The sequence below is a fragment of the Myxozyma melibiosi genome (genome assembly GCF_037950935.1).
Source record: "Myxozyma melibiosi strain Phaff 52-87 chromosome Unknown BZA70scaffold_2, whole genome shotgun sequence".
Taxonomy (NCBI): Eukaryota; Fungi; Ascomycota; class Lipomycetes; order Lipomycetales; family Lipomycetaceae; genus Myxozyma; species Myxozyma melibiosi.
Genome location: NW_027042916.1, coordinates 510,918 through 533,971, shown reverse-complemented (window position 1 = coordinate 533,971; position 23,054 = coordinate 510,918). Strand labels below are relative to the sequence as shown.

The 23,054-nt window shown below is 52.3% G+C and overlaps 14 protein-coding genes across 14 annotated transcripts; 8 read left to right on the top strand and 6 right to left on the bottom strand.

Moving 5' to 3' along the window:
* Positions 1–137: 137 nt before the first annotated feature.
* Positions 138–1,482, top strand: BZA70DRAFT_288160 (uncharacterized protein; the record flags this gene model as incomplete). The annotated part of the gene is made up of 2 exons (XM_064914013.1): positions 138–249; positions 317–1,482. 2 exons carry the CDS (start codon positions 138–140, stop codon positions 1,480–1,482), a joined length of 1,278 nt encoding a protein of 425 aa, XP_064769724.1.
* A 177-nt stretch (positions 1,483–1,659) lies between these two features.
* On the bottom strand, positions 1,660–2,351 carry BZA70DRAFT_288159 (Tim17/Tim22/Tim23/Pmp24 family-domain-containing protein; the record flags this gene model as incomplete). The annotated part of the gene is made up of 2 exons (XM_064914012.1): positions 1,660–1,715; positions 1,778–2,351. The coding sequence occupies 2 exons, from the start codon at positions 2,349–2,351 to the stop codon at positions 1,660–1,662; spliced, it is 630 nt and encodes a 209-aa protein (XP_064769723.1).
* A 191-nt stretch (positions 2,352–2,542) lies between these two features.
* BZA70DRAFT_288158 (uncharacterized protein) lies at positions 2,543–3,220 on the top strand (the record flags this gene model as incomplete). The annotated part of the gene is made up of 1 exon (XM_064914011.1): positions 2,543–3,220. One exon carries the CDS (start codon positions 2,543–2,545, stop codon positions 3,218–3,220), a length of 678 nt encoding a protein of 225 aa, XP_064769722.1.
* A 177-nt stretch (positions 3,221–3,397) lies between these two features.
* On the top strand, positions 3,398–5,888 carry BZA70DRAFT_245834 (uncharacterized protein). The gene is made up of 4 exons (XM_064910632.1): positions 3,398–4,006; positions 4,074–4,160; positions 4,221–4,305; positions 4,362–5,888. Exons 1-4 carry the CDS (start codon positions 3,750–3,752, stop codon positions 5,757–5,759), a joined length of 1,827 nt encoding a protein of 608 aa, XP_064769721.1. The 5' UTR covers positions 3,398–3,749; the 3' UTR covers positions 5,760–5,888.
* Positions 5,889–7,332, top strand: BZA70DRAFT_274865 (histidine phosphatase superfamily). The gene is made up of 3 exons (XM_064912046.1): positions 5,889–6,058; positions 6,124–6,163; positions 6,227–7,332. Exons 1-3 carry the CDS (start codon positions 6,044–6,046, stop codon positions 7,063–7,065), a joined length of 894 nt encoding a protein of 297 aa, XP_064769720.1. The 5' UTR covers positions 5,889–6,043; the 3' UTR covers positions 7,066–7,332.
* Positions 7,262–8,399, bottom strand: BZA70DRAFT_111122 (Cwf15/Cwc15 cell cycle control family protein). The gene has a single exon (XM_064909410.1). It carries the CDS (start codon positions 8,289–8,291, stop codon positions 7,458–7,460), a length of 834 nt encoding a protein of 277 aa, XP_064769719.1. The 5' UTR covers positions 8,292–8,399; the 3' UTR covers positions 7,262–7,457.
* Positions 8,400–8,535: 136 nt separating this feature from the next.
* Positions 8,536–9,634, top strand: BZA70DRAFT_245831 (ribosomal protein S5 domain 2-type protein; the record flags this gene model as incomplete). Its single annotated transcript, XM_064910631.1, has 2 exons — positions 8,536–9,167; positions 9,243–9,634. 2 exons carry the CDS (start codon positions 8,536–8,538, stop codon positions 9,592–9,594), a joined length of 984 nt encoding a protein of 327 aa, XP_064769718.1. The 3' UTR covers positions 9,595–9,634.
* A 101-nt stretch (positions 9,635–9,735) lies between these two features.
* On the bottom strand, positions 9,736–11,078 carry BZA70DRAFT_111124 (uncharacterized protein). Its single transcript, XM_064909411.1, has one exon. It carries the CDS (start codon positions 10,873–10,875, stop codon positions 9,877–9,879), a length of 999 nt encoding a protein of 332 aa, XP_064769717.1. The 5' UTR covers positions 10,876–11,078; the 3' UTR covers positions 9,736–9,876.
* A 403-nt stretch (positions 11,079–11,481) lies between these two features.
* On the top strand, positions 11,482–15,908 carry BZA70DRAFT_236260 (uncharacterized protein; the record flags this gene model as incomplete). The annotated part of the gene is made up of 4 exons (XM_064910374.1): positions 11,482–11,919; positions 11,984–13,967; positions 14,037–15,509; positions 15,574–15,908. 4 exons carry the CDS (start codon positions 11,482–11,484, stop codon positions 15,906–15,908), a joined length of 4,230 nt encoding a protein of 1,409 aa, XP_064769716.1.
* Positions 15,909–15,972: 64 nt separating this feature from the next.
* On the bottom strand, positions 15,973–17,374 carry BZA70DRAFT_111174 (putative inositol monophosphatase). The gene is made up of 5 exons (XM_064909414.1): positions 17,134–17,374; positions 16,906–17,055; positions 16,824–16,835; positions 16,385–16,758; positions 15,973–16,304 (listed from the first exon to the last, which is right to left on the bottom strand). The coding sequence occupies exons 1-5, from the start codon at positions 17,249–17,251 to the stop codon at positions 16,104–16,106; spliced, it is 855 nt and encodes a 284-aa protein (XP_064769715.1). The 5' UTR covers positions 17,252–17,374; the 3' UTR covers positions 15,973–16,103.
* Positions 17,375–17,845: 471 nt separating this feature from the next.
* Positions 17,846–19,715, bottom strand: BZA70DRAFT_274847 (SGT1 protein-domain-containing protein). Its single transcript, XM_064912045.1, has 5 exons — positions 19,482–19,715; positions 19,312–19,423; positions 19,168–19,255; positions 17,926–19,109; positions 17,846–17,868 (listed from the first exon to the last, which is right to left on the bottom strand). Exons 1-4 carry the CDS (start codon positions 19,699–19,701, stop codon positions 18,045–18,047), a joined length of 1,485 nt encoding a protein of 494 aa, XP_064769714.1. The 5' UTR covers positions 19,702–19,715; the 3' UTR covers positions 17,846–17,868; positions 17,926–18,044.
* BZA70DRAFT_274846 (putative zinc-dependent alcohol dehydrogenase) lies at positions 19,716–21,299 on the top strand. The gene has a single exon (XM_064912044.1). It carries the CDS (start codon positions 20,026–20,028, stop codon positions 21,250–21,252), a length of 1,227 nt encoding a protein of 408 aa, XP_064769713.1. The 5' UTR covers positions 19,716–20,025; the 3' UTR covers positions 21,253–21,299.
* BZA70DRAFT_274843 (uncharacterized protein) lies at positions 21,300–22,251 on the bottom strand. Its single transcript, XM_064912043.1, has 6 exons — positions 22,083–22,251; positions 21,861–21,989; positions 21,739–21,786; positions 21,647–21,684; positions 21,516–21,597; positions 21,300–21,457 (listed from the first exon to the last, which is right to left on the bottom strand). The coding sequence occupies exons 1-6, from the start codon at positions 22,123–22,125 to the stop codon at positions 21,381–21,383; spliced, it is 417 nt and encodes a 138-aa protein (XP_064769712.1). The 5' UTR covers positions 22,126–22,251; the 3' UTR covers positions 21,300–21,380.
* On the top strand, positions 22,252–23,028 carry BZA70DRAFT_274839 (uncharacterized protein). The gene has a single exon (XM_064912042.1). It carries the CDS (start codon positions 22,355–22,357, stop codon positions 22,778–22,780), a length of 426 nt encoding a protein of 141 aa, XP_064769711.1. The 5' UTR covers positions 22,252–22,354; the 3' UTR covers positions 22,781–23,028.
* The last annotated feature ends 26 nt before the right edge of the window (positions 23,029–23,054 follow it).

Genomic DNA, 23,054 nt, shown 5'->3' with positions numbered 1-23,054 from the left:
AGACTTTGCTGTTTCTCGTTTCAGGTCTCAATCTGAGTTTGGCCCGGTTCTTATCGATATCGTCGGTGCCTGGATGCCCTTCTTGGAGTTCTAAACACCTCATACACTCTCTTATCACTGTTCTTCGGTCTTGAAGCATGGCAAAGACTATCCAGCAGTTTCTCTCGATTGCGCGCCAGACTGTTCGCGAGGGCCTCAAGGCTACCGCAGCGCAGCGCATCCTCCTCGTCACTGGCAACGAGTCTGCTGGTATGTCTGTAGTTCTTTCTGTCTTTTTCCCGCCGTAAGAAAGCCAGGCTAACTCACATCTTTACAGATCTCGATTCATTCACGAGCTCGTTGATATTTGCCTATCTGACAGCCACCCACCCCACGCCCACGTTCAAGGACCGGTCATACTCCTCAGTCATTCCTATCGTCAACATCCCGCGCGAAGAAGTCTCAATCAGACCAGAGCTGCTGTTCTTGCTCTCCACTCTCTCGATTCCAGAGTCGGACGTGATCTGCAAAGACGAGTTTCTCGCGTCGCTGTCGACCGCCTCCGAGAACGTCGACGTGGTTGTTCTCGACCATAATAACCTACTCTCTGATCTGGGTGAGAAATTCAGCAGTCGCGTCGTCGGCATTCTCGACCATCACGTCGACGAAGGTCTGCACAAGGATGCCGAGCCACGAGTCATCGCGCCCGTCGGCAGTTGCACTACTCTAGTCGTCAGCTACTACAAGGACTATTTCACCAGCAAGCCTGACACCGACGAGCAGGCGAAGCTCGTGTCTGACGTCGCGCGGCTCGCTCTCGCGCCGATTGTCGTCGACACGGCGAATCTGACGTCAAAGGCTACGCCGGAGGATTTCGAAGCAGTCAAGCTGCTGAACGGTGTTCTTGCCGATGATGCGCTCTCTCAGTTCACGCAGGCCGTGGAGGAGACGAGCGTCGAGAGTAAAGAGGACGAGGAGTCCTCAACTAAGAAGAGCAAAGCAGACCCACTCGAGACATACTTCTCAGCTCTAATGAACGCAAAGCGAAGTATCGACGGTCTCTCACTGCGCGACATCTTACGAAAAGACTACAAAGAATGGCGAGAAGATAATGGTCGGTCGGTCGGGATCAGCTCGAGCGTCAAGTCACTTAAATGGACTGTTGAAAAATTCGGCGCGGAGAAATTTAGAGAGGGAGTCACAAAATGGGTGGAGGAGCGCAAGTTGGACGCGTTTGTGTTTATGGATTCGTATGTGACCGAGGCCGGACAATTTAGACGTGATCTCTTTGTCACAGTCTGCTCCGAGAAAGGCGACGGGTGCGTTAGAGAGTTTGTCAAGGCTGCGAAGAAGGAGTTTGAGCTTGAGGAGATCTCGGGAAAGGAGAGCATCAAGGACTTGACGGTTGACGAGGAGACCGGGTTTTGGTTTTGGAATCAGGGAAATTTGAAGGCGAGTCGGAAACAGGTCGCGCCTCTGATTAGAGAGTATATGCAAAAGTAGACAGAGAGCATTGATGTCAAGCGCAGATGTAGATATACGAGATAGCATATAGAGACTTTTGGTAACTATTCTGATATTCATGTGAAGATAGTAGATATGTACAGATTGATAACAAAGAGAACGCCAAAATGTATCCGGAATCAAATAGAGCGAGGAGAGATGGAAGTAGTGACTGGATCAGTCTTCGTCGGTGGAAGGAGGAGGGCGTTCGTCCAGTCGCATGTAATAATCAACTATGATGAGGCATTGTTAGTATGGATTCCACAGCCATTGAACATAACAAAGAGCAACTTACTGGCACCACTGAATGCCGCGAAAGCAGCACATCCACTCAATGCCGCCTGAGGACCGTTCTTGTAAGCCAGAGCACCTCCGGTCAGACAGCCGGCAACGACACCATTGTACAGATCGTTCTTTGCTCGGAAACTCTCCACGCAGCACTCGACACCGCTGAAGATACCACCGATTTTACCAAAGTTCTTTGCCGATCCCCACATCTTGGTGCCGAGGTCCTTGGCCTGTATCCGGAACTGCTCTTTCAGCGGCAGGTCCGACAGCGGCTTACCGCCCATGCCGACGGGGACATCATACGCCATTGCGCCCATCATGAGCGAAAACAGACCACCGAGCGCGAAACCACCGACACCGGCCATGACCATCTTTGCCGGACAGCTCGTCCAGACCGCCTCGCCGAGCTCCATCTGGCGCGCCATCTCGAGGGCCTCTTCAGACATGGTTGTTATGCGGATAGTAGGGATGTATGGCAGCGGAGGGAATTCGGGAGCGGGTAGCGAGAACGCCCGCGACGGCACGCCGGGCGCGTCGGTGACTGCATTGGTTCCCGGTGCCAGGTTTTCGGGCAGAGACATTGTGTTGTGGGTTGGTGATGGTGAAGATGGCGATATCAGAGCCGGTCTTGTTCGTCGATGGCACTTTTTTTTCTTCCTGGCGGATGTGGCGCAAACAAGCACCGCCACAGCACCGCCGAGTGCTCGTCTTCAGACCTTCACTGCTCTCTTCTCCATTCACCAACCTCTACTTCTCACACCTATTTGCTATCATGGCACCACCTCCGGGCGGAGTTCTGGTCACGAACGAGATCAAGGCCAGGCGGCATGGCTCACAAGCATCTACAACAGACGCGACCGACGACGAACCACGGCCTGCGAAGAAAAGCAGAGTCTCGACAGATCCATACGACACTCTACGCGCACAACTCGACACGCTCTCCAAGCGGCCGGACAAGCCGATCGTGATTCCGCGGCCGCCCTCGCCGTCGTCACTGCTCCCGCCTCCGCCGGAGATTGTGAAGAACGTACAGGGATCCAGCGCTGGTGCCGGATCTGGCGAGTTCCATGTCTACAAGCAGGCGCGGCGACGGGAGATGGAGCGCACGGCGATTTTCGAGCAGCAGCGGAAAAAGGACACGGAGATGGCGGAGTTTGAGGAGAAGAAGAAGCAGCTCGAGGCGATGGATCGCGAGCGGACGGAGCGGAATAGGGAGAAGCGACGGAAACGCAATAAGAATAACAAGTCTGCTGCGAAGACCGAGAAGGCTCAGGGACAGAGTGCGTCTACGGAAGGAAAGGGTGATGTCAAGACGGAAGCAGACGAGACAAGGCAGACTGACAAGACTGAACCTGAATCGTCTGCGTCTACAGCTGCTGCTGCTGCTGCTGCTGCGCCGGTGGCCGATGGCGAGATCAACCTGACGATTGTGGACGATTTCGACTTTTGAACATCTCTGTATATGTGTATATCTATCATCTCTATATATCTATGTGTGTTTTTGTTTTGCCCACTCACGGCCGGCGTTTGGATACAAATATCATCATTTCTACAACTTCTTTCTGTAAGAACCAGATACAAATAAAAACACGCGGTTAGGGCTTCAACTCTCTCAACGCTGCGGCTGCAAAACTCTCCGCAAATCTCGAAAACGCGAAGCGGAAGAGCAGATTCTCTGCTTTGCCACTCCCTCTGTGCTCTGGCTCTGGTTCTCTGCTGTTCGGTGCGGTGCAAGTCAAAAAAAACAGGTTGAAGACAATTGCTGTAGAGCTGCTGTCGAAATCAGAAACAGTCGTTGCGCCGGTTTAGAGATTATTACTCGTTTGCTTTCCTGGCAAAATCATAACAGTTTAATAAAGATATGCTAATGACGATTTGATCGCGCAAAAGAAAAAGGCCCAGCTTTTCTGTTCTCCTCAGTTTTCTCTTTTCTTTCCTCTTCCTCTTCTTAGGCGCTGTTGAAGCACATCTCAGTCAGCATGGCGACCGAAATCACACTTCCCTCAAACCTGCATTATCCCATCACCATCGTGCAACTTATATGTCAGTCTGGTAGTGAAGTGCAAAAGAATGCACCGTTATTCTCATATCGGTATAAGACCAAGGTCACGCAAACCATAGATATCAACGAAGAAGTCGAAGTCGACGCGGAGCTGCTGGCCTCGTTTGATTCCCCGATGGAGGGTACGCTAGGAGACTGGCTGATCAAGGAAGGCGATGTAATTGAGAGTTCTGGGTAATTACCTCGGATCGTTTTTCGTGTGTGTCTGCATTGGATATGTCAGCTAATTGCTGTTTTGTAGCCTGGTCGCCGTATCGGTCTCCGAGCCTTGCACGCACGCGGTTCAATATGCAGGCATGTGCGCGCTCTGCGGCAAGGATCTCACACAGTATGTACTTGAAGAGTCTAGTTTAGTTTATTTCAGCATGATCTAACAACACATTTCTAGCCGTGACTATTCTGGATACAACGAAGCCGCTCGTGCAGATGTTCAAATGTTCCACAAGTCTAAGGGTCTTGCCGTCAGCATGACTGTACGTTTAATGCTTCTACGTGTACGACTTTGGCAATACTCTAACAATGTATACAGGAAGCCGAGCGGATTGAAAAAACAACGACAATGGCTCTTCTGACGAGCGGGAAACTTATTCTCGTCGTGGATCTCGACCAAACGGTGATCCACACCACCGTCGACCCAATCATCGGCGAGTGGAAACGCAACCCAGACGATCCCCACTACGACGCCGTCAAAGACGTGCACTCGTTCTGTCTCCAAGATGGCTCAAACTCACAGGGCTATTGGTATTATGTGAAAGTCAGGCCCGGGCTGGAAGAGTTTCTGGAGCGGATCTCGAAGAAGTACGAGTTGCACATCTACACGATGGCGACAAAGTCGTATGCGGCTGCTATTGCAAAGATCATAGATCCGACAGGGAAGTATTTCGCAGACCGAGTACTTTCGCGCGACGAGAGTGGGAATCTTGAGCAGAAAAACCTGAAGCGACTGTTTCCGGTGGACACGAGCTTGGTGGTGATCATCGACGATAGAGGCGATGTGTGGAAATGGAGCGCGAATTTGATCAAAGTGGTGCCGTTTGAGTTCTTTGTCGGAATTGGTGATATCAACTCTGGGTTTCTGCCAAAGCAGCAGGACGTCAAGGCTACGGGTGCGACTACGTCCGGCGGAACGATTGCAATGCCGCAGGAGGACAAGCCGGTTGGGAAAAGCTCGCTTTCGGGAGACAGGGAAGATACCGAGCTGGCGAATATCGAGAGCTCGCTGATGCGCGTGCACGATGCTTATTATACAGAATATAGAGAATACCAGAAGAAGAAGGAGTCGCAAGTGGTCAACAAACGGAAACGGAAGCGGCCGGGCGACTGGCGAGAAGGGCTGCCGGACATCAAAGTGATTATGCCGCGAATTAAACAGAGCGTACTCGATGGTGTAGTGATTTTGATGTCTGGCACGGTGCCTCTGGGCGCGAACTTGGACTCGGTCGACGTGGTTATATGGGCGCGGTCGTTTGGCGCAAAGGTCGTTGACACGTTGGCGTTCGATGTCACTCATTTGGTAGCGGAACGGACGGGGACGAAGAAAGTGCACCAGGCGACGAAGTTCAAGGGGATTCATATCGTGTCGCCGGCGTGGCTTTACAGATGCCTGTCCTCGTGGACACACGTCGACGAGAGCGACTACGTGCTCGCGGTGTCGCCGAATAACGCATGGGAGGCGGAGTCGGATAGCAGCAGTGATTTCGATTTGGACGACAGCGATCTCGACGTCGCTTCTGAGGCCGAGAACGATGTGTTTGATGCTGTGGTGGACGATGACGGTGTTGTCGAGTCCATCATACCTGAGAAGCAGAGCCAGGACGAGGAAATGGACGACGGCGCGGTAGTGGTCGCAGAGGAGCCCGTAGTGCTCCCGGAGCAGGAATCCGAGACTGTAGAGCAGGCAGAAGAGAGCGACGAGTCCGAGGCGTGAGTAACGAGCGCAGCTGCCCTGTATAATACAACAATAATACAAACAATAATACACAAGATACCTAATCCAGCCAATAGCACGACTTCCAATTCGGGAAGTGCAGCTGCGGTTTTAGAGTTTTGCTCCCCCGCAGCCGAATTCGGGAATTGTTTTAGGGTTTTCTGGTTGCGTCATGCGGCCTTTGCATCTTCGGATACATCCAAATACTGCAAACCCATTGTTTTCCGCATTGTCCGGTTCTTCTCCAGATCTACTTCTCTGTTCAGGTCTTTTATCAAGTAATCATGGGCCGTCCAAGGGTATGCCGCCTCTTATCTGTGTGTTGGCTGTCGTGAAGTGCGCTGGTGACTGACCTACTCTGCAGCTAATCATCTTGGTCCGGCATGGCGAGTCTGAGGGAAACTGTACGTCTCTCCACCTGCTTTCTTTTGCATAACCAGATGTACTTATATCTTCTTGTTATTCAGGCGACCGCACTATCAACCAATACGTCCCGAACCACAAAGTCCCACTGACCGCGCGCGGCCACGAGCAGGCGCGCGCTGCAGGCGTTCGTCTGAGAGAGACCCTTCTCCCCGGCGAGAACGTGCTGATATACACCTCGCCCTACCGACGCACGCGGGAGACCACGCAGGGCATAGTCTCCCAGCTTGACGGGATCGACTACCGGGTCTACGAGGAGCCGCGTCTGCGCGAGCAGGATTTCGGCAACTTCCAGTTCCACGAGACGGAGATGGCAAAGATCTGGAAAGAGCGGGCGCGCTACGGGCATTTCTTTTATAGAATCCCAAACGGAGAGTCGGCTGCGGACGTGTACGATCGATGTGCGGGGTTCAACGAGACGTTGTTTAGACAGTTTAGTTCGGATAAGTTTGCAAAAGTGCTCGTGCTGGTCACACACGGACTCATGTCGCGCGTCTTTCTCATGAAGTGGTACCGGTGGACGGTCGAGCGGTTCGAGAGCTTGCGGAACGTAAGCTACTGCGAATTTGTGACGATGGAACGCCAGGACACGGGAAAGTACCTGCTCAAAACGAAGATGCTCACATGGAACGACCCGCCACCCACTACATTAACCTCCATGAGCTCGGCCGCGGCTGACGGGAACGGGAATAGCACAGATATCGCAGAGAAGCAGCGGAAAATCCGAGAGATGTATGAGCTGCTGGTGGCCGAGGAGCCCGGAATTCGCGATACCTCTGCCGTTAACGAAGGTGACGAGGACGAGGACCACGTTGAGGATAGGCCAACATACCCGGACGCAAGCCTCTCGCATGATGCTGCCCTCAGAGATGATAGCGATTAATCTTAATTTACGATGAACAGAGGCAGAAGCACTCTGATGTGACGGTTGGGATATGATGGCTAGGATACGATAGCTCTATGATAGCTTTATGGGCTTGCTTGGGTCGTTTTAAGCAAAAGCTCAAACCTTTGTAATTTTCTTTTCTCTTGAGTATGATGGCTGTTTCCCTGATCATGTCCATGGCGCTTCCTTTGTTCGGTTCTCTAGTTGTTCTTTTGTAATTTTTTTGGCTGGTCGGATCGGATCGTACTATTTTTATTTTAATGGATTTCTCTTATTCTACAATCACTAGTAATACAAAGCGAAGGAAAGCTTGGTAACAATAGTAAACTGGTAACAAATAGTAAACCATAGGAACGCCCTTCGTACATCTCAACAAAAAAGAGCAATGATCACTTGACATACTTGTTCATGAACTTTTTGTGGAAGTCTGATCGCAGCATGTCGTTGATGAACCTGTTCTTCTCCTTCCCATCAATCCCCTTTGCCTGGTTTTTAAACACCACATCCTCATCCCATCGCTTGCTCTGCTTCGGCCGACTTCCGCCCGCAAACCCATCATTGAAATTCAGCAATGGATTACCCGCCAGCGCTTCCTCGGCGCGCTCAGCCTCGAGAGCAGCTTGCTTCTCACGCTCTTGTCGTTCTTTCTCTGCCGCGCGCTCTTTCTTGATCCGCTCCAGCTCCCGCATCAGCTCTGCTGTTTCGTCTTCCTCTTCGTCGTCGTCATCGTCATCATCATCGTCGTCGTCGTCTTCGCTGTCGTCGTCTTCGCTTGAACTTTGGTCGTCTCCACCCTCCTCTGAACCAGACCCCGACTTGTCATCCCCTGCTTCGTTCTTTTGTGCTTCCTCCAAGATCAGCCGCCGCCGTTTCGCTCTCTTCTCCTCCTCATCCTCATCCTCGTCGTCCTCCTCATCACCAGCCGCGCCACCTTCAAGCAATAACTGAGGCGCCTTCGTCGTCGCGCTCTTCCTCCCACTCTTCGCATCATGCTCCGCCTCTCGCTCCAGCAGCTCCCGCTTCATCGCCTCCCGCTCCCATTTCCGTTCATCAGAAGTAGCAGCCGTGGCCAAATCCTCGCGATCACCGGTGCCGCCTTGGCCGCGCTTCCGGTATTTGAGCTGTGTGTGCGCTGGGAGCATGCGACTGTGGTAGACGCGGGTCGGCGCCTGGGCAGCCTTGCCGCGCGCCGGATCGAAGGTCGGGCGATGGGCTGTGGTCATGTCTGCGTCTGTTGAGTGTCGATTTAAGCAGAGATGGCGGTGTTTGTGTGAAGATCTGTAGATATCAGTGGATATCAGGGATGCAGTCGACGTGTTGATGAGGTTCTCCCAACTCGACTTAACTTTTCGCAGCTGAAAAAATCCTGAAACTCTAAAACCCACCAAATATCCAAACTGATCGCGAAGATCAGAGCTTTATCCTCTTACTGAAACAGACAGCGCAGAGTGCGGAATATAAGACAACATGGCTCCGAATCTGAAACCGTCTGCGCTGGAGAACGCGTTTGTGCTGAAAGCGCTGACGGAGAACGTCCGTCTCGACAACCGTTCGTTCTCGCAGATGCGCAACCTCGACATCTCATTCAGCTCGACAGAGTACGGCGTGGTCGACGTCCGTCTCGGCCGTACAAGGGTGATTGTGCGGATATCGGCAGAGGTCACGCAGTGCCGGTCAGATCGGCCTTACGACGGCCTCTTCCTGATTTCGACCGAGATCAGTCCCATGGCGGCGCCGACGTTCGAGGCGGGCAGGAAATCCGAGGAGGAACTGGTCATCTCGCGGATCATTGAGAAATCAATCAGACAGTCGCAGGCGCTTGACACCGAGTCGCTCTGTATCCTTGCCGGCGAGAAATGCTGGCTTGTTCGCGCTGATGTGCATTTCTTGGACCATGACGGCGGGCTGCTGGATGCGGGTTGCATGGCTGTTAGTGCTGCGCTTTTGCACTATCGGCGGCCGGAGATCTCGATCGTTGGCACCGGCAACAAGAGGGAGGTCGTAGTGCACCCGGTTACCGAGAAAGTCCCCGTTCCGCTGTCTGTTTTGCATGTGCCTGTGTGCGTGACATTCTCATTCTTCAACATGAAACTCGCAGAGTCCACAGCTATGTCTGCGAATTCTACCACTCCCGCGACCACATTAGCCTCTTCCACAAGCAGCACGACAAAGAGCAACGACGACGAAGAAATGGACACAGATGCACCAGACCAAACCGCTGTGCTCGTCGACGCATCCTTACAAGAAGAACTCCTCCGCCACGGCTTCATGGCCGTCACCGCAAACACAAACAAGGAAATCTGCCAGATCTACAAAGCAGGGCAGCTAGTTGTTGAGATCGAGACGCTTCTGAGCTGCACGGAGGCCGCGGTCGCGGTTGCGGAGAAGGTCACCAAGCTTATAAAGCGGAGGTTGAAAGAAGACGAAGCGACGCGGAATGTTGATAACATTTTCGAAGAGGCAAGGGCGGAGAATACGAGATTGGTTGCGGACGAGGAAGCAATTAGGGAGATGGACAAGGAGTAGAGCTGAAGGAAATAGCTAGGCATTTATTTGTAAACTACATGTATCATATTTCAAAAATCTGTCTCTTTCGTTAAGCTATAACAGCTGATGGGACTCTTCACGTCTTGATAATCAGCTGGCAAAAGCAGCTGTATACTCGCTCAAAAGTAGGTTACTCATACATACAGGCTGTCTTTGGTGATATGCTACGCGAATGGCTCGAATAAGCAGCCGTGCAGTGATGTTGAAATCGTTGTATCGGTATGCCACTATCCAACTTTAGATCGTCATCCATCCCTGTGCTCATTTCTCACTGTCTTTCTCCGGTTCGTCGTTAGCAACCTCTTTTGCGACGTCTTTTGCATCGGCCTTATCATCAGTCACGATATCCTTAGGCTTATCTTTCTCGTCCTTGTCTCTGCTTGCGGTCTGTTTGTTTGCATTTGCCGGTTCGCCATCAGCCTCGGGTTTTGATTCTGCAGTATCTGTTTTGTTGTTCGCCTCGTTATCAACCCCGTTTCCATTCCCCTTTTCCTTAGCTTCCTCGATGTCCATCTTGTCGCCCTTTGGAGATCTGGGAGAGCCCTGCGACAGAGCAGGAGAATGCGGCCGTGGAGAAGGTGATCTCCGAGCAGGTGACCGTTCAGATTCAGACTCTGAATGCACCGGCGATCGCTCGGCGTCCGGATATTTTCGACGAAACTGATCCCACAGCCTGTCTACCTCGTCCTCGGCTTCGTCAAACTGTCGGTCCAATGTATCTTCTTCGTCGTCTGTGAATATATAGGGCTTATAAAGGATCGATGGCTTTGCTTTAGTTCGTAGAAACTTTGCGTCCTTCCGTAACCTTTCGATTTGCGCTTTCAGCGCCGACTTTTCGTTTTCGAATTGAATCTGCTTATTCCGCTTCGTCGTCTCCTCTTGCAGCTTTTTGTCCTTCTCAGCCAATGCCTGCTGCACCTGTTTGTCTACCAAGCTCCGCTTCGACGTAGCGGCTGATCGCGTAGTCTCTTCTTTGAATTGCCCAAGCGACGAAAGAATCTGGCCAAACATCCGCCGGCTCCGTCCTTTTTCTTCCAGCTTGGCTTTCAACGGATCATGTTCGCGGCGGACACGCTTCGGTGCTGGTGCGTCGCCAGTTGATTGCGTCGATGGCTGTGAACTTGACTGCCCGGTCTTTGCCTCTAAATTGCTCTCATTCTTCCCATTTCCTGTATCTGATATCGATCGCTTGGAAGAACTCGCTCCCGAAGTTGAATCCCCACTCGCGCCGTCTTTGATCTCGGCTGCAAGATCGGTCATTATCGTGTACCAAAGCCAGCTCACGCACCAATCGCGTAGTAATTGTGCTGTCGATTCGATTTTACTCCCGTCCAGAAATAATAGCAGCCAAACAGCTTCGTGTGTCTATCGATTTTGGCCGCCCTCCGGTAGCCTGGTTGCTGCAGAACTGGATCCAGCTACGAGACCTTGACCGCCCACGGAATTTTCTCTCGGTGGATTGTTTAAAATACACGTAATCAATTACATAATAACATGACGTCACACTGCTTTAAGAAGAAAGGAAGGCATGGCAGACGGTTCTGTTTACTTTGATCTGCCTGGTCTTCTTCACCAAACCGCGATCCTGCATCTTTGCTGGATATTCCCGGTATTGCAACCCAGCATCGCGCTCTGTTTCCTGTCGACCAGTAGCGTCCGCTCGATATGGCACGCCGCTCGTTGTTCTCTGCGCTGGTATCCGCCGCACACCTGTCGCTTCCCCAGCCGAGATCAGCATCGCTACCGATGCGCTATGGGGTTTTTCTGTTCTTTGCCTTGTTCGTCTGCTCAGCATTCGCATTAGAACCGGTCGAGATGGCTGCAGATCCGACTACGCTTCCGGCGTCGCAGAGTTTCGTGAGCAAAATGCTCTGGTTCTTTCCCCGCCTGATGCTCCATGCGCTCACCTTAATCGCATACTACATCCCGGCCCAGGTATTTGCGCTCCTGGGCACCTCGTTCAGCATCACTTTATCCTTTTACTCTTTGCTGTTTATCATGCTCGCTTTTGGAACAATAGTATGGGCTTACGTGCGCTACCGCTATCTCAACATCTACTCGCAGCTTCCTCGAGAAGAGCACCGGGTCGAGCCAAAGGTCGACGTGCTCCTCTACCCCACGAGTATGCCCAGCCATTATGACAAACCTGGATTTTCGAGCTATCTGGACGAGTTTTTCAGCGGGATCAAGGTGTTTGGATATCTGGAAAAACAGGTCTTTCATGAACTGACGCGGCACGTGCAAACCCGGAAGCTGATCGCCGGCGACACCATGCTTCTGGAGGAGGAGAAAGGTTTCTGCATTGTAAGTTATCGTGGATATACTTGAAGGATGGGATAGGCAGAGGCTGACTTTTGATTTTTGATAGGTCGTCGATGGCGAGGTACAGATCTACGCACGTCCGGCTCAAAACCAAGCACGGTCGTCGTTCAGCGATGATTCAACCGACGGAGACGACGAAGACGGTGGATACAGACTACTGACAGAAGTGCGCAACGGTGCACCCATGTCTTCGTTATTCACCATTCTTTCTCTCTTCACCGAGGATATCGACATAAGCCCCCAGGCCGAGCACGAGCGCCGACCTTCTTCCGCAATGTATTCTCCACCCATGAGACCGATGTTTGAGGATTCAGTACCAATGCGGACAGATTACAAAGGGGATGAGCTGAGTCCGAAGCTTTTACCGCTTCCCAATATCCCTCCGTTGAATGAACGACCCTCGTCTGGTTCTTACCCTGGGCCTGAGCATAATAAGAGACATAGATCCCCTACCTCATCCTCAGATCCTGCCGGAATCATCGCCCGTGCGTCGACGGATTCGACTATTGCAGTTATTCCAGCCGAAGCGTTTCGGCGCCTAACTCAGAAATATCCACAATCTGCTGCACACATCGTCCAGGTTATTCTCGCTCGCTTCCAGCGCGTCACTTTTCAGACCGGCAATAATTATCTAGGCCTCACTTCTGAGATTCTGAAGACTGAAGTCGCGTTCAATGAGCTGCTGAGGTATAATCTACCCAGTCACATCAGCGCTAGTGCAATCGAGCGAATCAAGGCTCAGTTTGACGACATGTCAGAAGAGCAATCGTACATCAACATCAACACCCCCAAACGACGAACTTCGGATGCTGCTCTATCGGGTACGCCGGTACGAGGACCGTGGGGCGAGACGCTGAAGACAAAGCCTAGATCGACTATTCAGCAGATTCCTGAAGATCATGAATATACGCCAAAAAGCAACTTCTCGCACGACAAGGTGATGGCCGGAGATCTGGCGTCGAACACGCCTCCTCCGACGGCTCAGAGACATGCATCTTCTTATACGTCAACGCAATTTGTACCGCAGCGGCCGCATCTGAAGCTTCAGCTATCCACAAAGTCTTTAAAGTCTGGCTTTGGCAGTATTGATTTTTCCGAGCTCGGAGAAAATGACGAGGACTCTGATGGCGGCGGTGATATCCGGGGAGCTCGGATTGATGAAGATGAGAACAGGAAGACTCTTGATGAGATGAAGGGCGCAGTGGTAGAAAGCATTTTGGAGGCGCTAGGTGTGACAAGATACTCTTTGGATGGCAAGTCTCCTACTGCCATGTCGGCAGAAAACAGCCCGAGGTTCAATCCGTTTGAGAACAGACGCAATACAGGCCATCGATCTTCGCTTAACAGCGTGAAAGGTGGGGTCCCCACGGGTCTTGGAAATCTTGGCTTTGGCATTGCGAATCCGGTATTTTTGGACGATGAATCAGTGGCTTCAAGTAGCATCCACCAGCAACAGACGCCGCTCGCCACGTTTGCTTCGATCAAGAAAGAGCTTTGCAAAGATGTTGAGATTGTACATTACAAAGCTGATACCCGGATCGTCAAGCAAGGTGACCCGAATCTCGGTCTCTATTACGTGATTGACGGCTTTCTGGACGTCTGCAGTCGCGAAAAGTCTGGCCAGCTGAAGACGATCTACACGGTGAAGCCAGGAGGAATTGGCGGCTATTTGGGAGCCATGTCGGGGTACAACTCATTCGTTGATATCAGAGCCACTACCGACGTATACATCGGCTTTCTACCGAACAAATCGCTCGATCGATTGATCGAACGTCAGGCAATCATCATGCTCACGATGGCCAAACGCTTAACGTCGGTGATCTCGAGTTTGATTCTGCATTTGGATTTCGCGTTGGAGTGGGTGCAGATTGGTGCCGGGGAGGTACTTTATCGGCAGGGGGATGAGGCAGACTCGATCTTTATAGTGTTGAACGGCAGACTGCGCGCGCTCAAAACGGGAGAGACGGGTGAGGTCGAACTGTTTAATGAGTTTGGGCAGGGTGAAAGTGTAGGAGAGTTGGAGGTTCTCAGTACGTCTAATCTTTTTTCTTCTGGCATCTGATTCTTCTGACAAAGAGCTAACTGACTCGTTACTTTAGCTTCTTCCAAGCGCCCCTTTACTATGCACGCTGTGCGCGATACCGAGATCGTACGCTTCCCGCGCACACTATTCGAAAGCCTTGCCCTTCAAAACCCCGCAATCACAATTAAGATCTCGCAGATAATTGCCTCGCGAGTCAACAGTCTTGTGAACAAGGAGCTGCGGGGTAATATGGAAAACACTGTCGGATCGACGATGCCAATGTCGGGCAACTTCCGCACGGTCGCGATCTTACCCGTGACGTCGGGGTTGCCGGCGAAGGAATTTGCAACGCGTCTATCGCGCGCGATCATGTCGATTGGACAGACCAGTATCTTGCTCGATCAGGCTGCGGTTTTGAAGCACCTCGGCCGGCACTCGTTCAACAAGCTTGGAAAGCTGAAGTTGAGCGGGTACCTGACCGATCTCGAGGAACGTTATCAGACGGTGCTTTACGTTGTCGACACGGCGGTTACTTCGCCATGGACTCAGACGTGTATCTCTCAGGCTGACTGCATTTTGCTGCTGGCGGATGCGAACGCAGACCCTTCTATTGGCGAGTACGAAAGAGTCTTGCTTACCGCGAAAACTACGGCCAGGAAGGAACTCGTACTGCTGCACCAGGACCGCTATGTGCCCGCGGGGCAGACGAAGAGCTGGCTGAAGCACAGGACGTGGGTGCATTCGCATCACCATGTGCAGATGCAGTTCCGAGGTCCAGTGCCGAGCAATACGCACGCGTTTTTGGGCACGCAGTTTCGAAAACTGAAGAATCGCGTGCAAAACACGCTGCAGACTGAGTTGCAGAAATTCCGGCAGCCGCTGCCGACTAGACCTGTGTATCTCTCCAGTCAGGTGCACAAGAACGACTTTGCGAGACTGGCGAGGATTCTCTCCGGGCAGTCGGTAGGATTGGTCTTGGGCGGAGGAGGAGCGCGCGGGTTGTCTCATTATGGCGTGATACGGGCGTTGGAGGAGGAAGGCATCCCGATCGATATCGTGGGAGGAACTTCAATCGGAGCGTTTGTCGGGGGCTTGTACGCTCGCGACTCAGACATGGTTCCGATCTACGGCCGACTGAAGAAGTTTTCGGGCCGGATGACGAGTCTCTGGCGGATGCTTTTCGATCTCACGTACCCGGCCACAAGCTACACCACCGGCCACGAGTTCAACCGCGGGATCTGGAAAGCGTTTGGGGACTCACGGATCGAGGACTTTTGGCTGCAGTACTACAACAACACGACCAACATCACGCACTCGCGCATGGACTTTCATTCTTCGGGGTACGCGTGGCGATATATCCGCGCGTCGATGACGCTCGCGGGGTTGTTGCCGCCGTTGACGGATGATGGGAGCATGTTGATGGATGGTGGGTATGTGGATAATTTGACAGTCACGCATATGAAGGCGTTGGGCGCAAATGTTGTGTTTGCGGTCGATGTCGGGAGCGTGGATGATACGTCCTCAATGAGCTGGGGAGACTCTCTTTCAGGTGAGTCTATTTTTGAACTAATTCTCATCATTTTACCGGGCGGCTTGCTAACATCAACGTACAGGCTTCTGGGTGCTTCTAAGCCGGATCAACATCTTCTCGCGACAACCCACGATCCCAAGCATGGCAGACATCCAAGCCCGCCTGGCGTACGTCTCCTCGGTGGGCGCGCTCGAGAAAGCCAAAAACATGCGCGGGGTGGTCTACATGCGTCCGCCGATCGAAAAGTACGGCACGCTCGAGTTTGGCAAGTTCACCGAGATCTCGGATGTCGGGTACGAGTACGCAAAGGAGTTCTTTGCAAAGCTCAAGCAAGAGGGGAAGTTTCCTGAGATTCCGGGTGTCGCGAGGGTTAGCGATCGGTCGAAGAGGATTATCCAGCGCCGGAATTCGATTTGATTTTGCATTACTGATTCAGGCAGTTTGAGTGATCTGCATTAATTATTAATTCAGCAGGAGATTGGAGTTTGTACCTTTGTATTATATCATTAATTTGTACATATGTTCAATCTTTGTCTACACAGTGCATTGATTTCCAAAAAAGTAAATAAAGACGACCAAAAGTTAACTATCTACAATTCACCCTGTGCCCAGTTAGTAATCCAGCTTGCCGACCATGCTGCCCCAGAAATCGTTGATAAACTGCTCCGAGCCCTCGTCGGCCTTGACGGCCAGGTACACGCGCTCGTCGACAGCCGGGTTCCAGAGACCAGGGTTGCCGCCGACCATGCGGCCGCCGGCTTCGCTGAGGATGATCCAACCAGCTGCGACGTCCCAGGCGTAGCATCCACCTTCCTGTAAAGCAAATTATCGCGGTTAGAATTTGGAGAAATCAGGAATAAAAAAGAGCAGGAGAAAAAAAGCAGGAGACGTACCCAGTATGCATCCAGCATGCCAGCAGCAACGGCACAGATATTCATAGCCGCGCTTCCCAAAGATCTAAACCCATGCACCATCGCGCCGTCCTCAGCCGCGAGCTTATTGAACGTGTCGACCTTACACTTGTAGTTCGGCCCCGACCGCTGGGTGCCCCATTCGATACCGATCAGCGCGTTCTGGAGCGTGAGTTTGCTGACGCTCTTGCGCAGCGGAAGACGCTCGTCGTTGAGGAACGAGCCGTGGCCTTTCACGCCCGTGTACATTAGCTTGAGGAAAGGGTTGTAGACGACGCCGACGACGGGCTCGCGGTTGACGGTGAAGCCGAGGGAGGTGCAGCTGAAGGGGAAGGAGTGGATGAAGTTTGTCGTGCCTGCGGGTTGTAAATGGTTTAGTTAGATGGTATGGGAAAAGTGTAGATTTTGCCGTGCTACCTACCGTCAATTGGATCTAAACACAGCTCAGTCAGCTCGGCTATAAATTATAAAACGGTAATGTACTTCGTCAAGGTAATACTCACCGACAACAAAAGTAGGCTTCTCGCCCAGCTTGGTCTCGCCGGGAACGTAGCTCTCCTCGCCCATAAACTCGAAGTCGGGGTACGTAGCAGCGACTCGCTCGGCAACAAGCTTCTCGACCGCCGCATCTGTCTCTGTAACCAGATCGACCGCTAAAACGCACGCAACAAGACTTTATCAGCAAGATTGAATAAAACAGGACAGACGGGGAGGGTGTGGAAGGTGCGCACAGTTTGCCTTGTCGACGAATTCGGTCTTTCCGGTCTTTGAGGTGATGAGCTCGCCGGCCTCGAGAGCGAGTTTCACGAGGAAGTCCTTGATTTCGAGAAGATCCAATGGCTGCGACATTATTCAATAAATGTTTCGATATATATATCTGATTTTGTAGGAATAGGTAGGCGAAGTAAGGAGACAATTGCAAATGGAATGAAAACGTGGTTTGATCTGAATGTGCAGCCGCAGGCTGTTGGCGGCCTCGGGAAAGTTCTCATTAAGCTCGATTAGGTAATGTAAACAGAGCCGCACGGATTCTATGGTATGGCTCTCGGCTACGACCAGATAAATAGCATTCATAAGTAAGGATATGTACAAGTCTTATGATCTTCTGTTTCCAGAAGCACTGCTACTGCTACTCGAGCCGTTGATATCTAACCCGCCCAACTCAGAAAACAGCCTCGAGAGTAGATTCGTCGCCGGTCCCGCCCCGCCTTCTTGACTCTGCATACTCGCAATCAGATTCTTCAGCACCTCAGCTTGCTCCTGCGGATCAGCAGCAGCTGAAGGCATATAAGAAATCGGATCGTCGTCATCATCGTATTCTTCTTCGGATGGCTGTCGTGGTGCTGGTTGCGCTTTTGATTTAGCCTTCGCCTTTTGCTTTTGCTTGTGCTTCTTTTTGGGGTTTGAGGGAGTTGCTTCGGGAATTGGATCAGCTTGAAATTGCTCGATTTCCTCGGGGGATAGTTCTGGTATAACGTTAGCCCTACACTATAAAAGCGTATAAATGAAAAGAGAAAACGTACTGAGCGCCTCTTTGAGGAAAAACTCAAAGAATTCGTCTTCGTCCACGTCGTCTTCTGGCTCTTCTTCAATGTCTTCGCTATCGCTATCGTCGTCAATGCTTGATCCGTCCGAGATATTGTCACTGGCTTGAAGTTAATAAAAAATACAAGAAGGAGATGTCAAAGTAGTTGACATACTCATCAAACGTGACTCCGTCCAAGCCTGACTCTTTATCACCCACAAACGTATTCAGCTTCTGGAAAAGATCTTTAGCTTTCCCCTGCAACTGCTCAAACTCTTCTCTTTCAGCAGTATCGTTATTTTCCAACGCCGCCGAACCATTGAGCGAGTCCATAGTCTTGACGAAATCGTCAAAATCAACGTCTAGCCACGAGTCCGAGTCCTCGATCTGGCCGTGGTCCCATTGGCGAATGTCTTCGTCCGTGGCGGGCGGCATGCTCTCGACCATCGAGATGATTTCCTTTCCGATTTCAAGAGGGACATACTCGTCTCCGCATATAGTCAAGTACGTCTTTTGAGCTTCGCGCATCAGGACGTCGTATTTGGGACTGTTTGGCTTTGCCGAGTCGAAAAATCCCTCTCGCTTCAGCTGGCTGAGGTAGGTATTAAACCGCGGATCGGATGCTAGATCACTGCGGCGTTGCTTGTTCTTTGTGGATTTCCCTGACCCAGCACACAAAAGCTCAAAGCCGCAGGCAAGTTTCATGCCGAGCTCGGCAGCGTCATAGGTCGGATTAGATGGCTCGGGAAGCTTGAACGGCGCAGGCGGCACGATCCTCTGCGCTTTCATCTGCGCGTACAGCAGCCTTGTGAATTGAACGGTGACAGTGACGGAATCGGAAGGAGGGAAGTTCTTCATGGAAGAGCAGGCTCGCATGCTGATTGGGTCACGGAGCATAAATGCTTCACAGGCAGGTGCAATGTAGGATTTATTCAGATGCAGGATCTGCGCGACGCGTCGTGGAACGGTGGCTTTTGCACGGTGGATGTGTGATTTGGCAGCAGACGGGTAGTCTGATAGTCGGGAGAATGCGGCAGTTTGTAGGGCTTTGGGATGGAAGAGGGTGCTTTTGCTTGTGTTGAGGAAGTGCAGGGCGTCGGTAAGGTTGAGGGAGGAGATTGAGTCGTCGTCGTCGTCGGATATCGCAGGAATGATGTTAAGCTCGCCGTTGATGATCCAGACCTGCATTCAATGTCAGAGGCTTGAGAAGGGGATATAGTGAGAGCAGAGGATCACGTACGCGATTGTCTGCATTGTCGGGGTTGATCCAGCGAGGAAGCGCGTCTGCGGCTTCGATGAGGAGAAACTCGCCATCGTTATCAGCAATTCTACATGCTGTCAGCTAAAATTCACAGGAAAGAGAAAGCTGGATAGGTGTACACACCTGATATACAGATCTGGATGCCGACGCGAGAGCTCGCGCAGGATAAAGACAATGAACCATTCGTCGTCGATGCAGTCGCCGAATTCAGTGACGCCGCGCAGACAGGGCTCGTCTGTAGATATACAGTCAGTACAGTTCAAGCACAAACGACAAAGACAGAGCCAACGCACCAGAGAGCTCGAGCAGGCGCAGAGTAAACGGCTGGCGCTGCCAGATGTAGTCCTTTGTCCAGGGCCGCGCAAGGTCGAGGGCGTCGTCGCGGATCTGCTCGAGCCGGGCGCATTTTCGGTCGAGATCCAGGACGGCGGCAGACGCGTCGTCTGCTAAGAAGACCGAGTACTCGACACAGTCGTCCGGCAGACTGTCGAGCGCTGCGAAGATGCCCTCCATTAGTGATACTGGTCCTCTCTTGCTCGCGATGCACTGCAGAGAGCACAGTGGTCTCCGATCACATGATAGGTCAGGTGACATCAGGTGACCGGGATCAGTCGGACTTCGGGCGTAAGGACACGCGATGGCCTGACTCGGCCAGGACAACGGTCGCCGGGAGCAGGTGGTTGCTGTGGGTGGACGCTCAGACGTCACCGCGGTTTCGGCATTGGTTTTGTTTACCTTTTGGGCGTCGACGATGCGCCGGCCGGCTGCGGTGCGGAGGGTGCGGACGAGATAAAAGGAAGCCGCCTCGCTGGCTGCTCTGCGCTGCTCACTATCGCAATGCTCCGTCTCGCCGCTGCCTCCCTCAGCCGCCTTCCCGCCTCCTCTTCTTTCTTATCTTCACCGTCTCGCCTCTCATCACTCTCCTCCTCCTCCTCCTCTGCTGTCTTCCGCCGCACAATGGCCTCCATGAAAGCGCTCGTCTACGAGGGCCCCGCCCAAAAGTCCTGGAAGTCCGTCCCCAAGGCCGCCATCCAGGCCCCCACCGACGCCGTCGTCAAGCTCACCTCGACCACCATCTGCGGCACTGACCTCCACATCCTCAAGGGCGACGTCGCAACCGTCACCCCCGGCCGCATCCTCGGCCACGAGGGCGTCGGCATCGTCGACTCCGTCGGCTCTGGCGTCTCCGCCTTCAAGCCCGGCGACCGCGTCCTCATCTCCTGCATCACCTCCTGCGGCAAGTGCCTCTACTGCCAGCGCAACATGCAGGCCCACTGCCACTCCGGTGGCTGGATCCTCGGCAACGAGATCGACGGCACGCAGGCCGAGTTCGTTCGCATCCCCTACGCCGACACCTCTCTCTATGCCGCGCCCAAGGCCCTCGCCGACGACGCCCTGCTCATGCTCTCCGACGCCCTCCCGACCGGCTTCGAGGTCGGCGTTCGCTCCGCAAAGATCCAACCTGGTGAGTCTGTCGCCGTCGTCGGCGCCGGCCCCGTCGGCATGGCCGTCCTCATGACCGCACAGTTCTACTCGCCTGCCTCAATCATCATGATCGACACCGACGACTCGCGTCTCGAGGTCGCAAAGAAGCTCGGCGCTACGCACACAATCAACCCCGCCAAGCTCGGCGCCTCCTCGACAATCCTCGACGCCATCAACGCCATCAACAACGAGCAGTACACTGCCTCCGGTGAGACTCCCAACCCAGCCATGAGCGCCGAGCCCGGCGTCGACGTCGCGATCGAGTGCGTCGGTATCCCCCAGACCTTTGCTACATGCCAGTCCATCATCGCCCCCGGCGGCCGGATCGCAAACGTCGGAGTGCACGGAACAAAGGTGGATTTGCAGCTGCAGGACCTGTGGATCAAAAACATCACAATCACGACCGGTCTCGTGTCTGCAAACACCACCGCAATGCTCCTCAAAGTCCTGCAGGGAGGAAAGGTCAAGCCCGAGGCGCTCATCACCCACAGATTCAAGCTCGACGATATTGAGCACGCGTACGAGGTCTTTGGCAATGCTGCAAAGGAGCATGCCATCAAGACGTTTATCGAGGCTTAGTGTACATGTACAAAACAGTTCCGTCATTCATTTCTTGCTTTAATTTCATCTGTATTATTAATATATTACACAATATCTATCTTTATCTGTATTAAAATCATCACCACTTCTCATCTGTATTGAAATTATCACCACTTCTCCACCGGGTTCTCTTTATATTTCTCGAACAGCTCGCGATTGAACATTGACACCTCGGTTTCATTGACTGATGAGGATATTGTTAGGAGCAGTGTCTGTAAATCGCGACCAAAAATGATACGTACCAAATCCACATTCCTCAAGGGTCTTTGACGGATCGGATAGGATCCACTCGTCGTGGTCGAGATTTATTATAAGATTAGACGTCTAAGTCGTGTTAGCGTAAAGTAGACGTCGGTAGACAGACAGATCATACCTTTGATCCGTGTGCTTGAGTGTAGAGCTTAAGCGTGTCTATAGATCGCAGTTAGCAATGCCCTTACATCACAGAAAAGCACAGGTACTCACCAAACTCGACATTCCGGAACGGTCTGTACGCTGACTGCGTCTGGATGTCTAACCAAGCCGTAAAGTGTCTGTCAGTATGCTGCTAGTCAAAAATCACTGCAGGATATATCGAGGAATCGCACTCTTCTTTGCCAGCTCGAGCAAGTCGCCGACCGTCGTCGTCGTCAGATCAAGATCCTTCAACACCATGTTTTTCTCAGTCCGGTATTCGAACGACTTGATCAACCGCACTGTGATGGTCGCATCGGTCTCTGCAGGGTGGTGTGGTTAGTTAGCGAAGCTCGTTCATGCGGACTCCGGATAGCAAGGAAGCGCAACTAGAACGGGTAGAAGGACAGACGTACTCGGTTTCAGAGTTGATGTCAGAGGTTCGAATTCTTCAGACATTCTGCTGCAGAATCAAAAGAAAACAAGTAAAATTGAGGTTGTTCGGGGGACAAGGAAGTGGTCTGCTGGCGAAGAGGTGGAAGGCAGAGGAAAGCTTAATTGCTCTCTTTCATTCGTGATCTCGACATCCATCTTTGATCAGCAGTTCACCACCGCAGCACATTATCAACGCGGACAATGGCTGCCTGCACTCTTTCCACTACTCCATAATACAGAAACTATCATCACCATGAACAAGCACGTCTCCTACCAGACCACGGTCCTCGCCTTCATCTCCCTCTTCATCGCACCCTGGCTCCTCTTCTCCGCCATCGTCACCACTTCACTCTCCACCGTCATCCTGATCTGCCACATCATAGTCTCCTACATAATCTGGATCATCCGCGTCTCTACCCTCAAGACCGTTTTCTCCACAACCCACATCCGCGACCGCCTCGCCCGCACAGAGATCTTCATCGCAAAACTCGTCCGCCGTCAGTGGCGCGTCTATCATGTGCGCCAGTTCGAGGCCGGCGCAACGCAGCCGCTCGAGGATCTCAAGAACTTGCAGCAGAAACCAGTGAACTCGCCGCCATCGTATGCAGAGAGCGAGAGGCTGGCGAAGGCGTCTGTTAGGCGGATCAGGAGGCGGCGATCGGCGCAGTGTTTGGATTAAGAATGAGTGCAGCGGCTTGCATTGTATTTGATATTGGATATTGCTTTGGAATGAATGAATATCCTGTTGACATTTTGGATTTGGTTTTGTTATGGATATGGATTTGGTTCTGGTTGGATATTTTGGATACTGATATGGCCAAGGTGGCTACGGTTTGGGCAGGGAGTACGGGAGCATGGAAGCATGAGAGCTATTTTTGATTATAACTATGTGTCACACAATATTAAAAGAAAATCTTGAAAAAGCATCTATCCCAGTGAAATGCAAACTCCAT

Coding starts and splice junctions, on each gene's coding strand:
- BZA70DRAFT_245834 (XM_064910632.1), top strand. CDS start 3,750: ATGGCGACCGAAATCACACTTCCCTCAAACCTGCATTATCCCATCACC. Junction 4,007..4,073: donor GATGTAATTGAGAGTTCTGG/GTAATTACCTCG, acceptor GCTGTTTTGTAG/CCTGGTCGCCGTATCGGTCT. Junction 4,306..4,361: donor GTCTTGCCGTCAGCATGACT/GTACGTTTAATG, acceptor CAATGTATACAG/GAAGCCGAGCGGATTGAAAA.
- BZA70DRAFT_274865 (XM_064912046.1), top strand. Junction 6,164..6,226: donor TGGCGAGTCTGAGGGAAACT/GTACGTCTCTCC, acceptor CTTGTTATTCAG/GCGACCGCACTATCAACCAA.
- BZA70DRAFT_111122 (XM_064909410.1), bottom strand. CDS start 8,291: ATGACCACAGCCCATCGCCCGACCTTCGATCCGGCGCGCGGCAAGGCT.
- BZA70DRAFT_111124 (XM_064909411.1), bottom strand. CDS start 10,875: ATGACCGATCTTGCAGCCGAGATCAAAGACGGCGCGAGTGGGGATTCA.
- BZA70DRAFT_111174 (XM_064909414.1), bottom strand. CDS start 17,251: ATGTCGCAGCCATTGGATCTTCTCGAAATCAAGGACTTCCTCGTGAAA. Junction 17,056..17,133: donor ATTCGTCGACAAGGCAAACT/GTGCGCACCTTC, acceptor CGTGCGTTTTAG/CGGTCGATCTGGTTACAGAG. Junction 16,305..16,384: donor GCATGCTGGATGCATACTGG/GTACGTCTCCTG, acceptor TTTGCTTTACAG/GAAGGTGGATGCTACGCCTG.
- BZA70DRAFT_274847 (XM_064912045.1), bottom strand. CDS start 19,701: ATGGAGGGCATCTTCGCAGCGCTCGACAGTCTGCCGGACGACTGTGTC. Junction 19,424..19,481: donor GCGCCTGCTCGAGCTCTCTG/GTGCGTTGGCTC, acceptor GTATATCTACAG/ACGAGCCCTGTCTGCGCGGC. Junction 19,110..19,167: donor CCGACAATGCAGACAATCGC/GTACGTGATCCT, acceptor CATTGAATGCAG/GTCTGGATCATCAACGGCGA.
- BZA70DRAFT_274846 (XM_064912044.1), top strand. CDS start 20,026: ATGCTCCGTCTCGCCGCTGCCTCCCTCAGCCGCCTTCCCGCCTCCTCT.
- BZA70DRAFT_274843 (XM_064912043.1), bottom strand. CDS start 22,125: ATGTCTGAAGAATTCGAACCTCTGACATCAACTCTGAAACCGA. Junction 21,598..21,646: donor CTCAAGCACACGGATCAAAG/GTATGATCTGTC, acceptor AACACGACTTAG/ACGTCTAATCTTATAATAAA. Junction 21,458..21,515: donor CCTTGAGGAATGTGGATTTG/GTACGTATCATT, acceptor TATCCTCATCAG/TCAATGAAACCGAGGTGTCA.
- BZA70DRAFT_274839 (XM_064912042.1), top strand. CDS start 22,355: ATGAACAAGCACGTCTCCTACCAGACCACGGTCCTCGCCTTCATCTCC.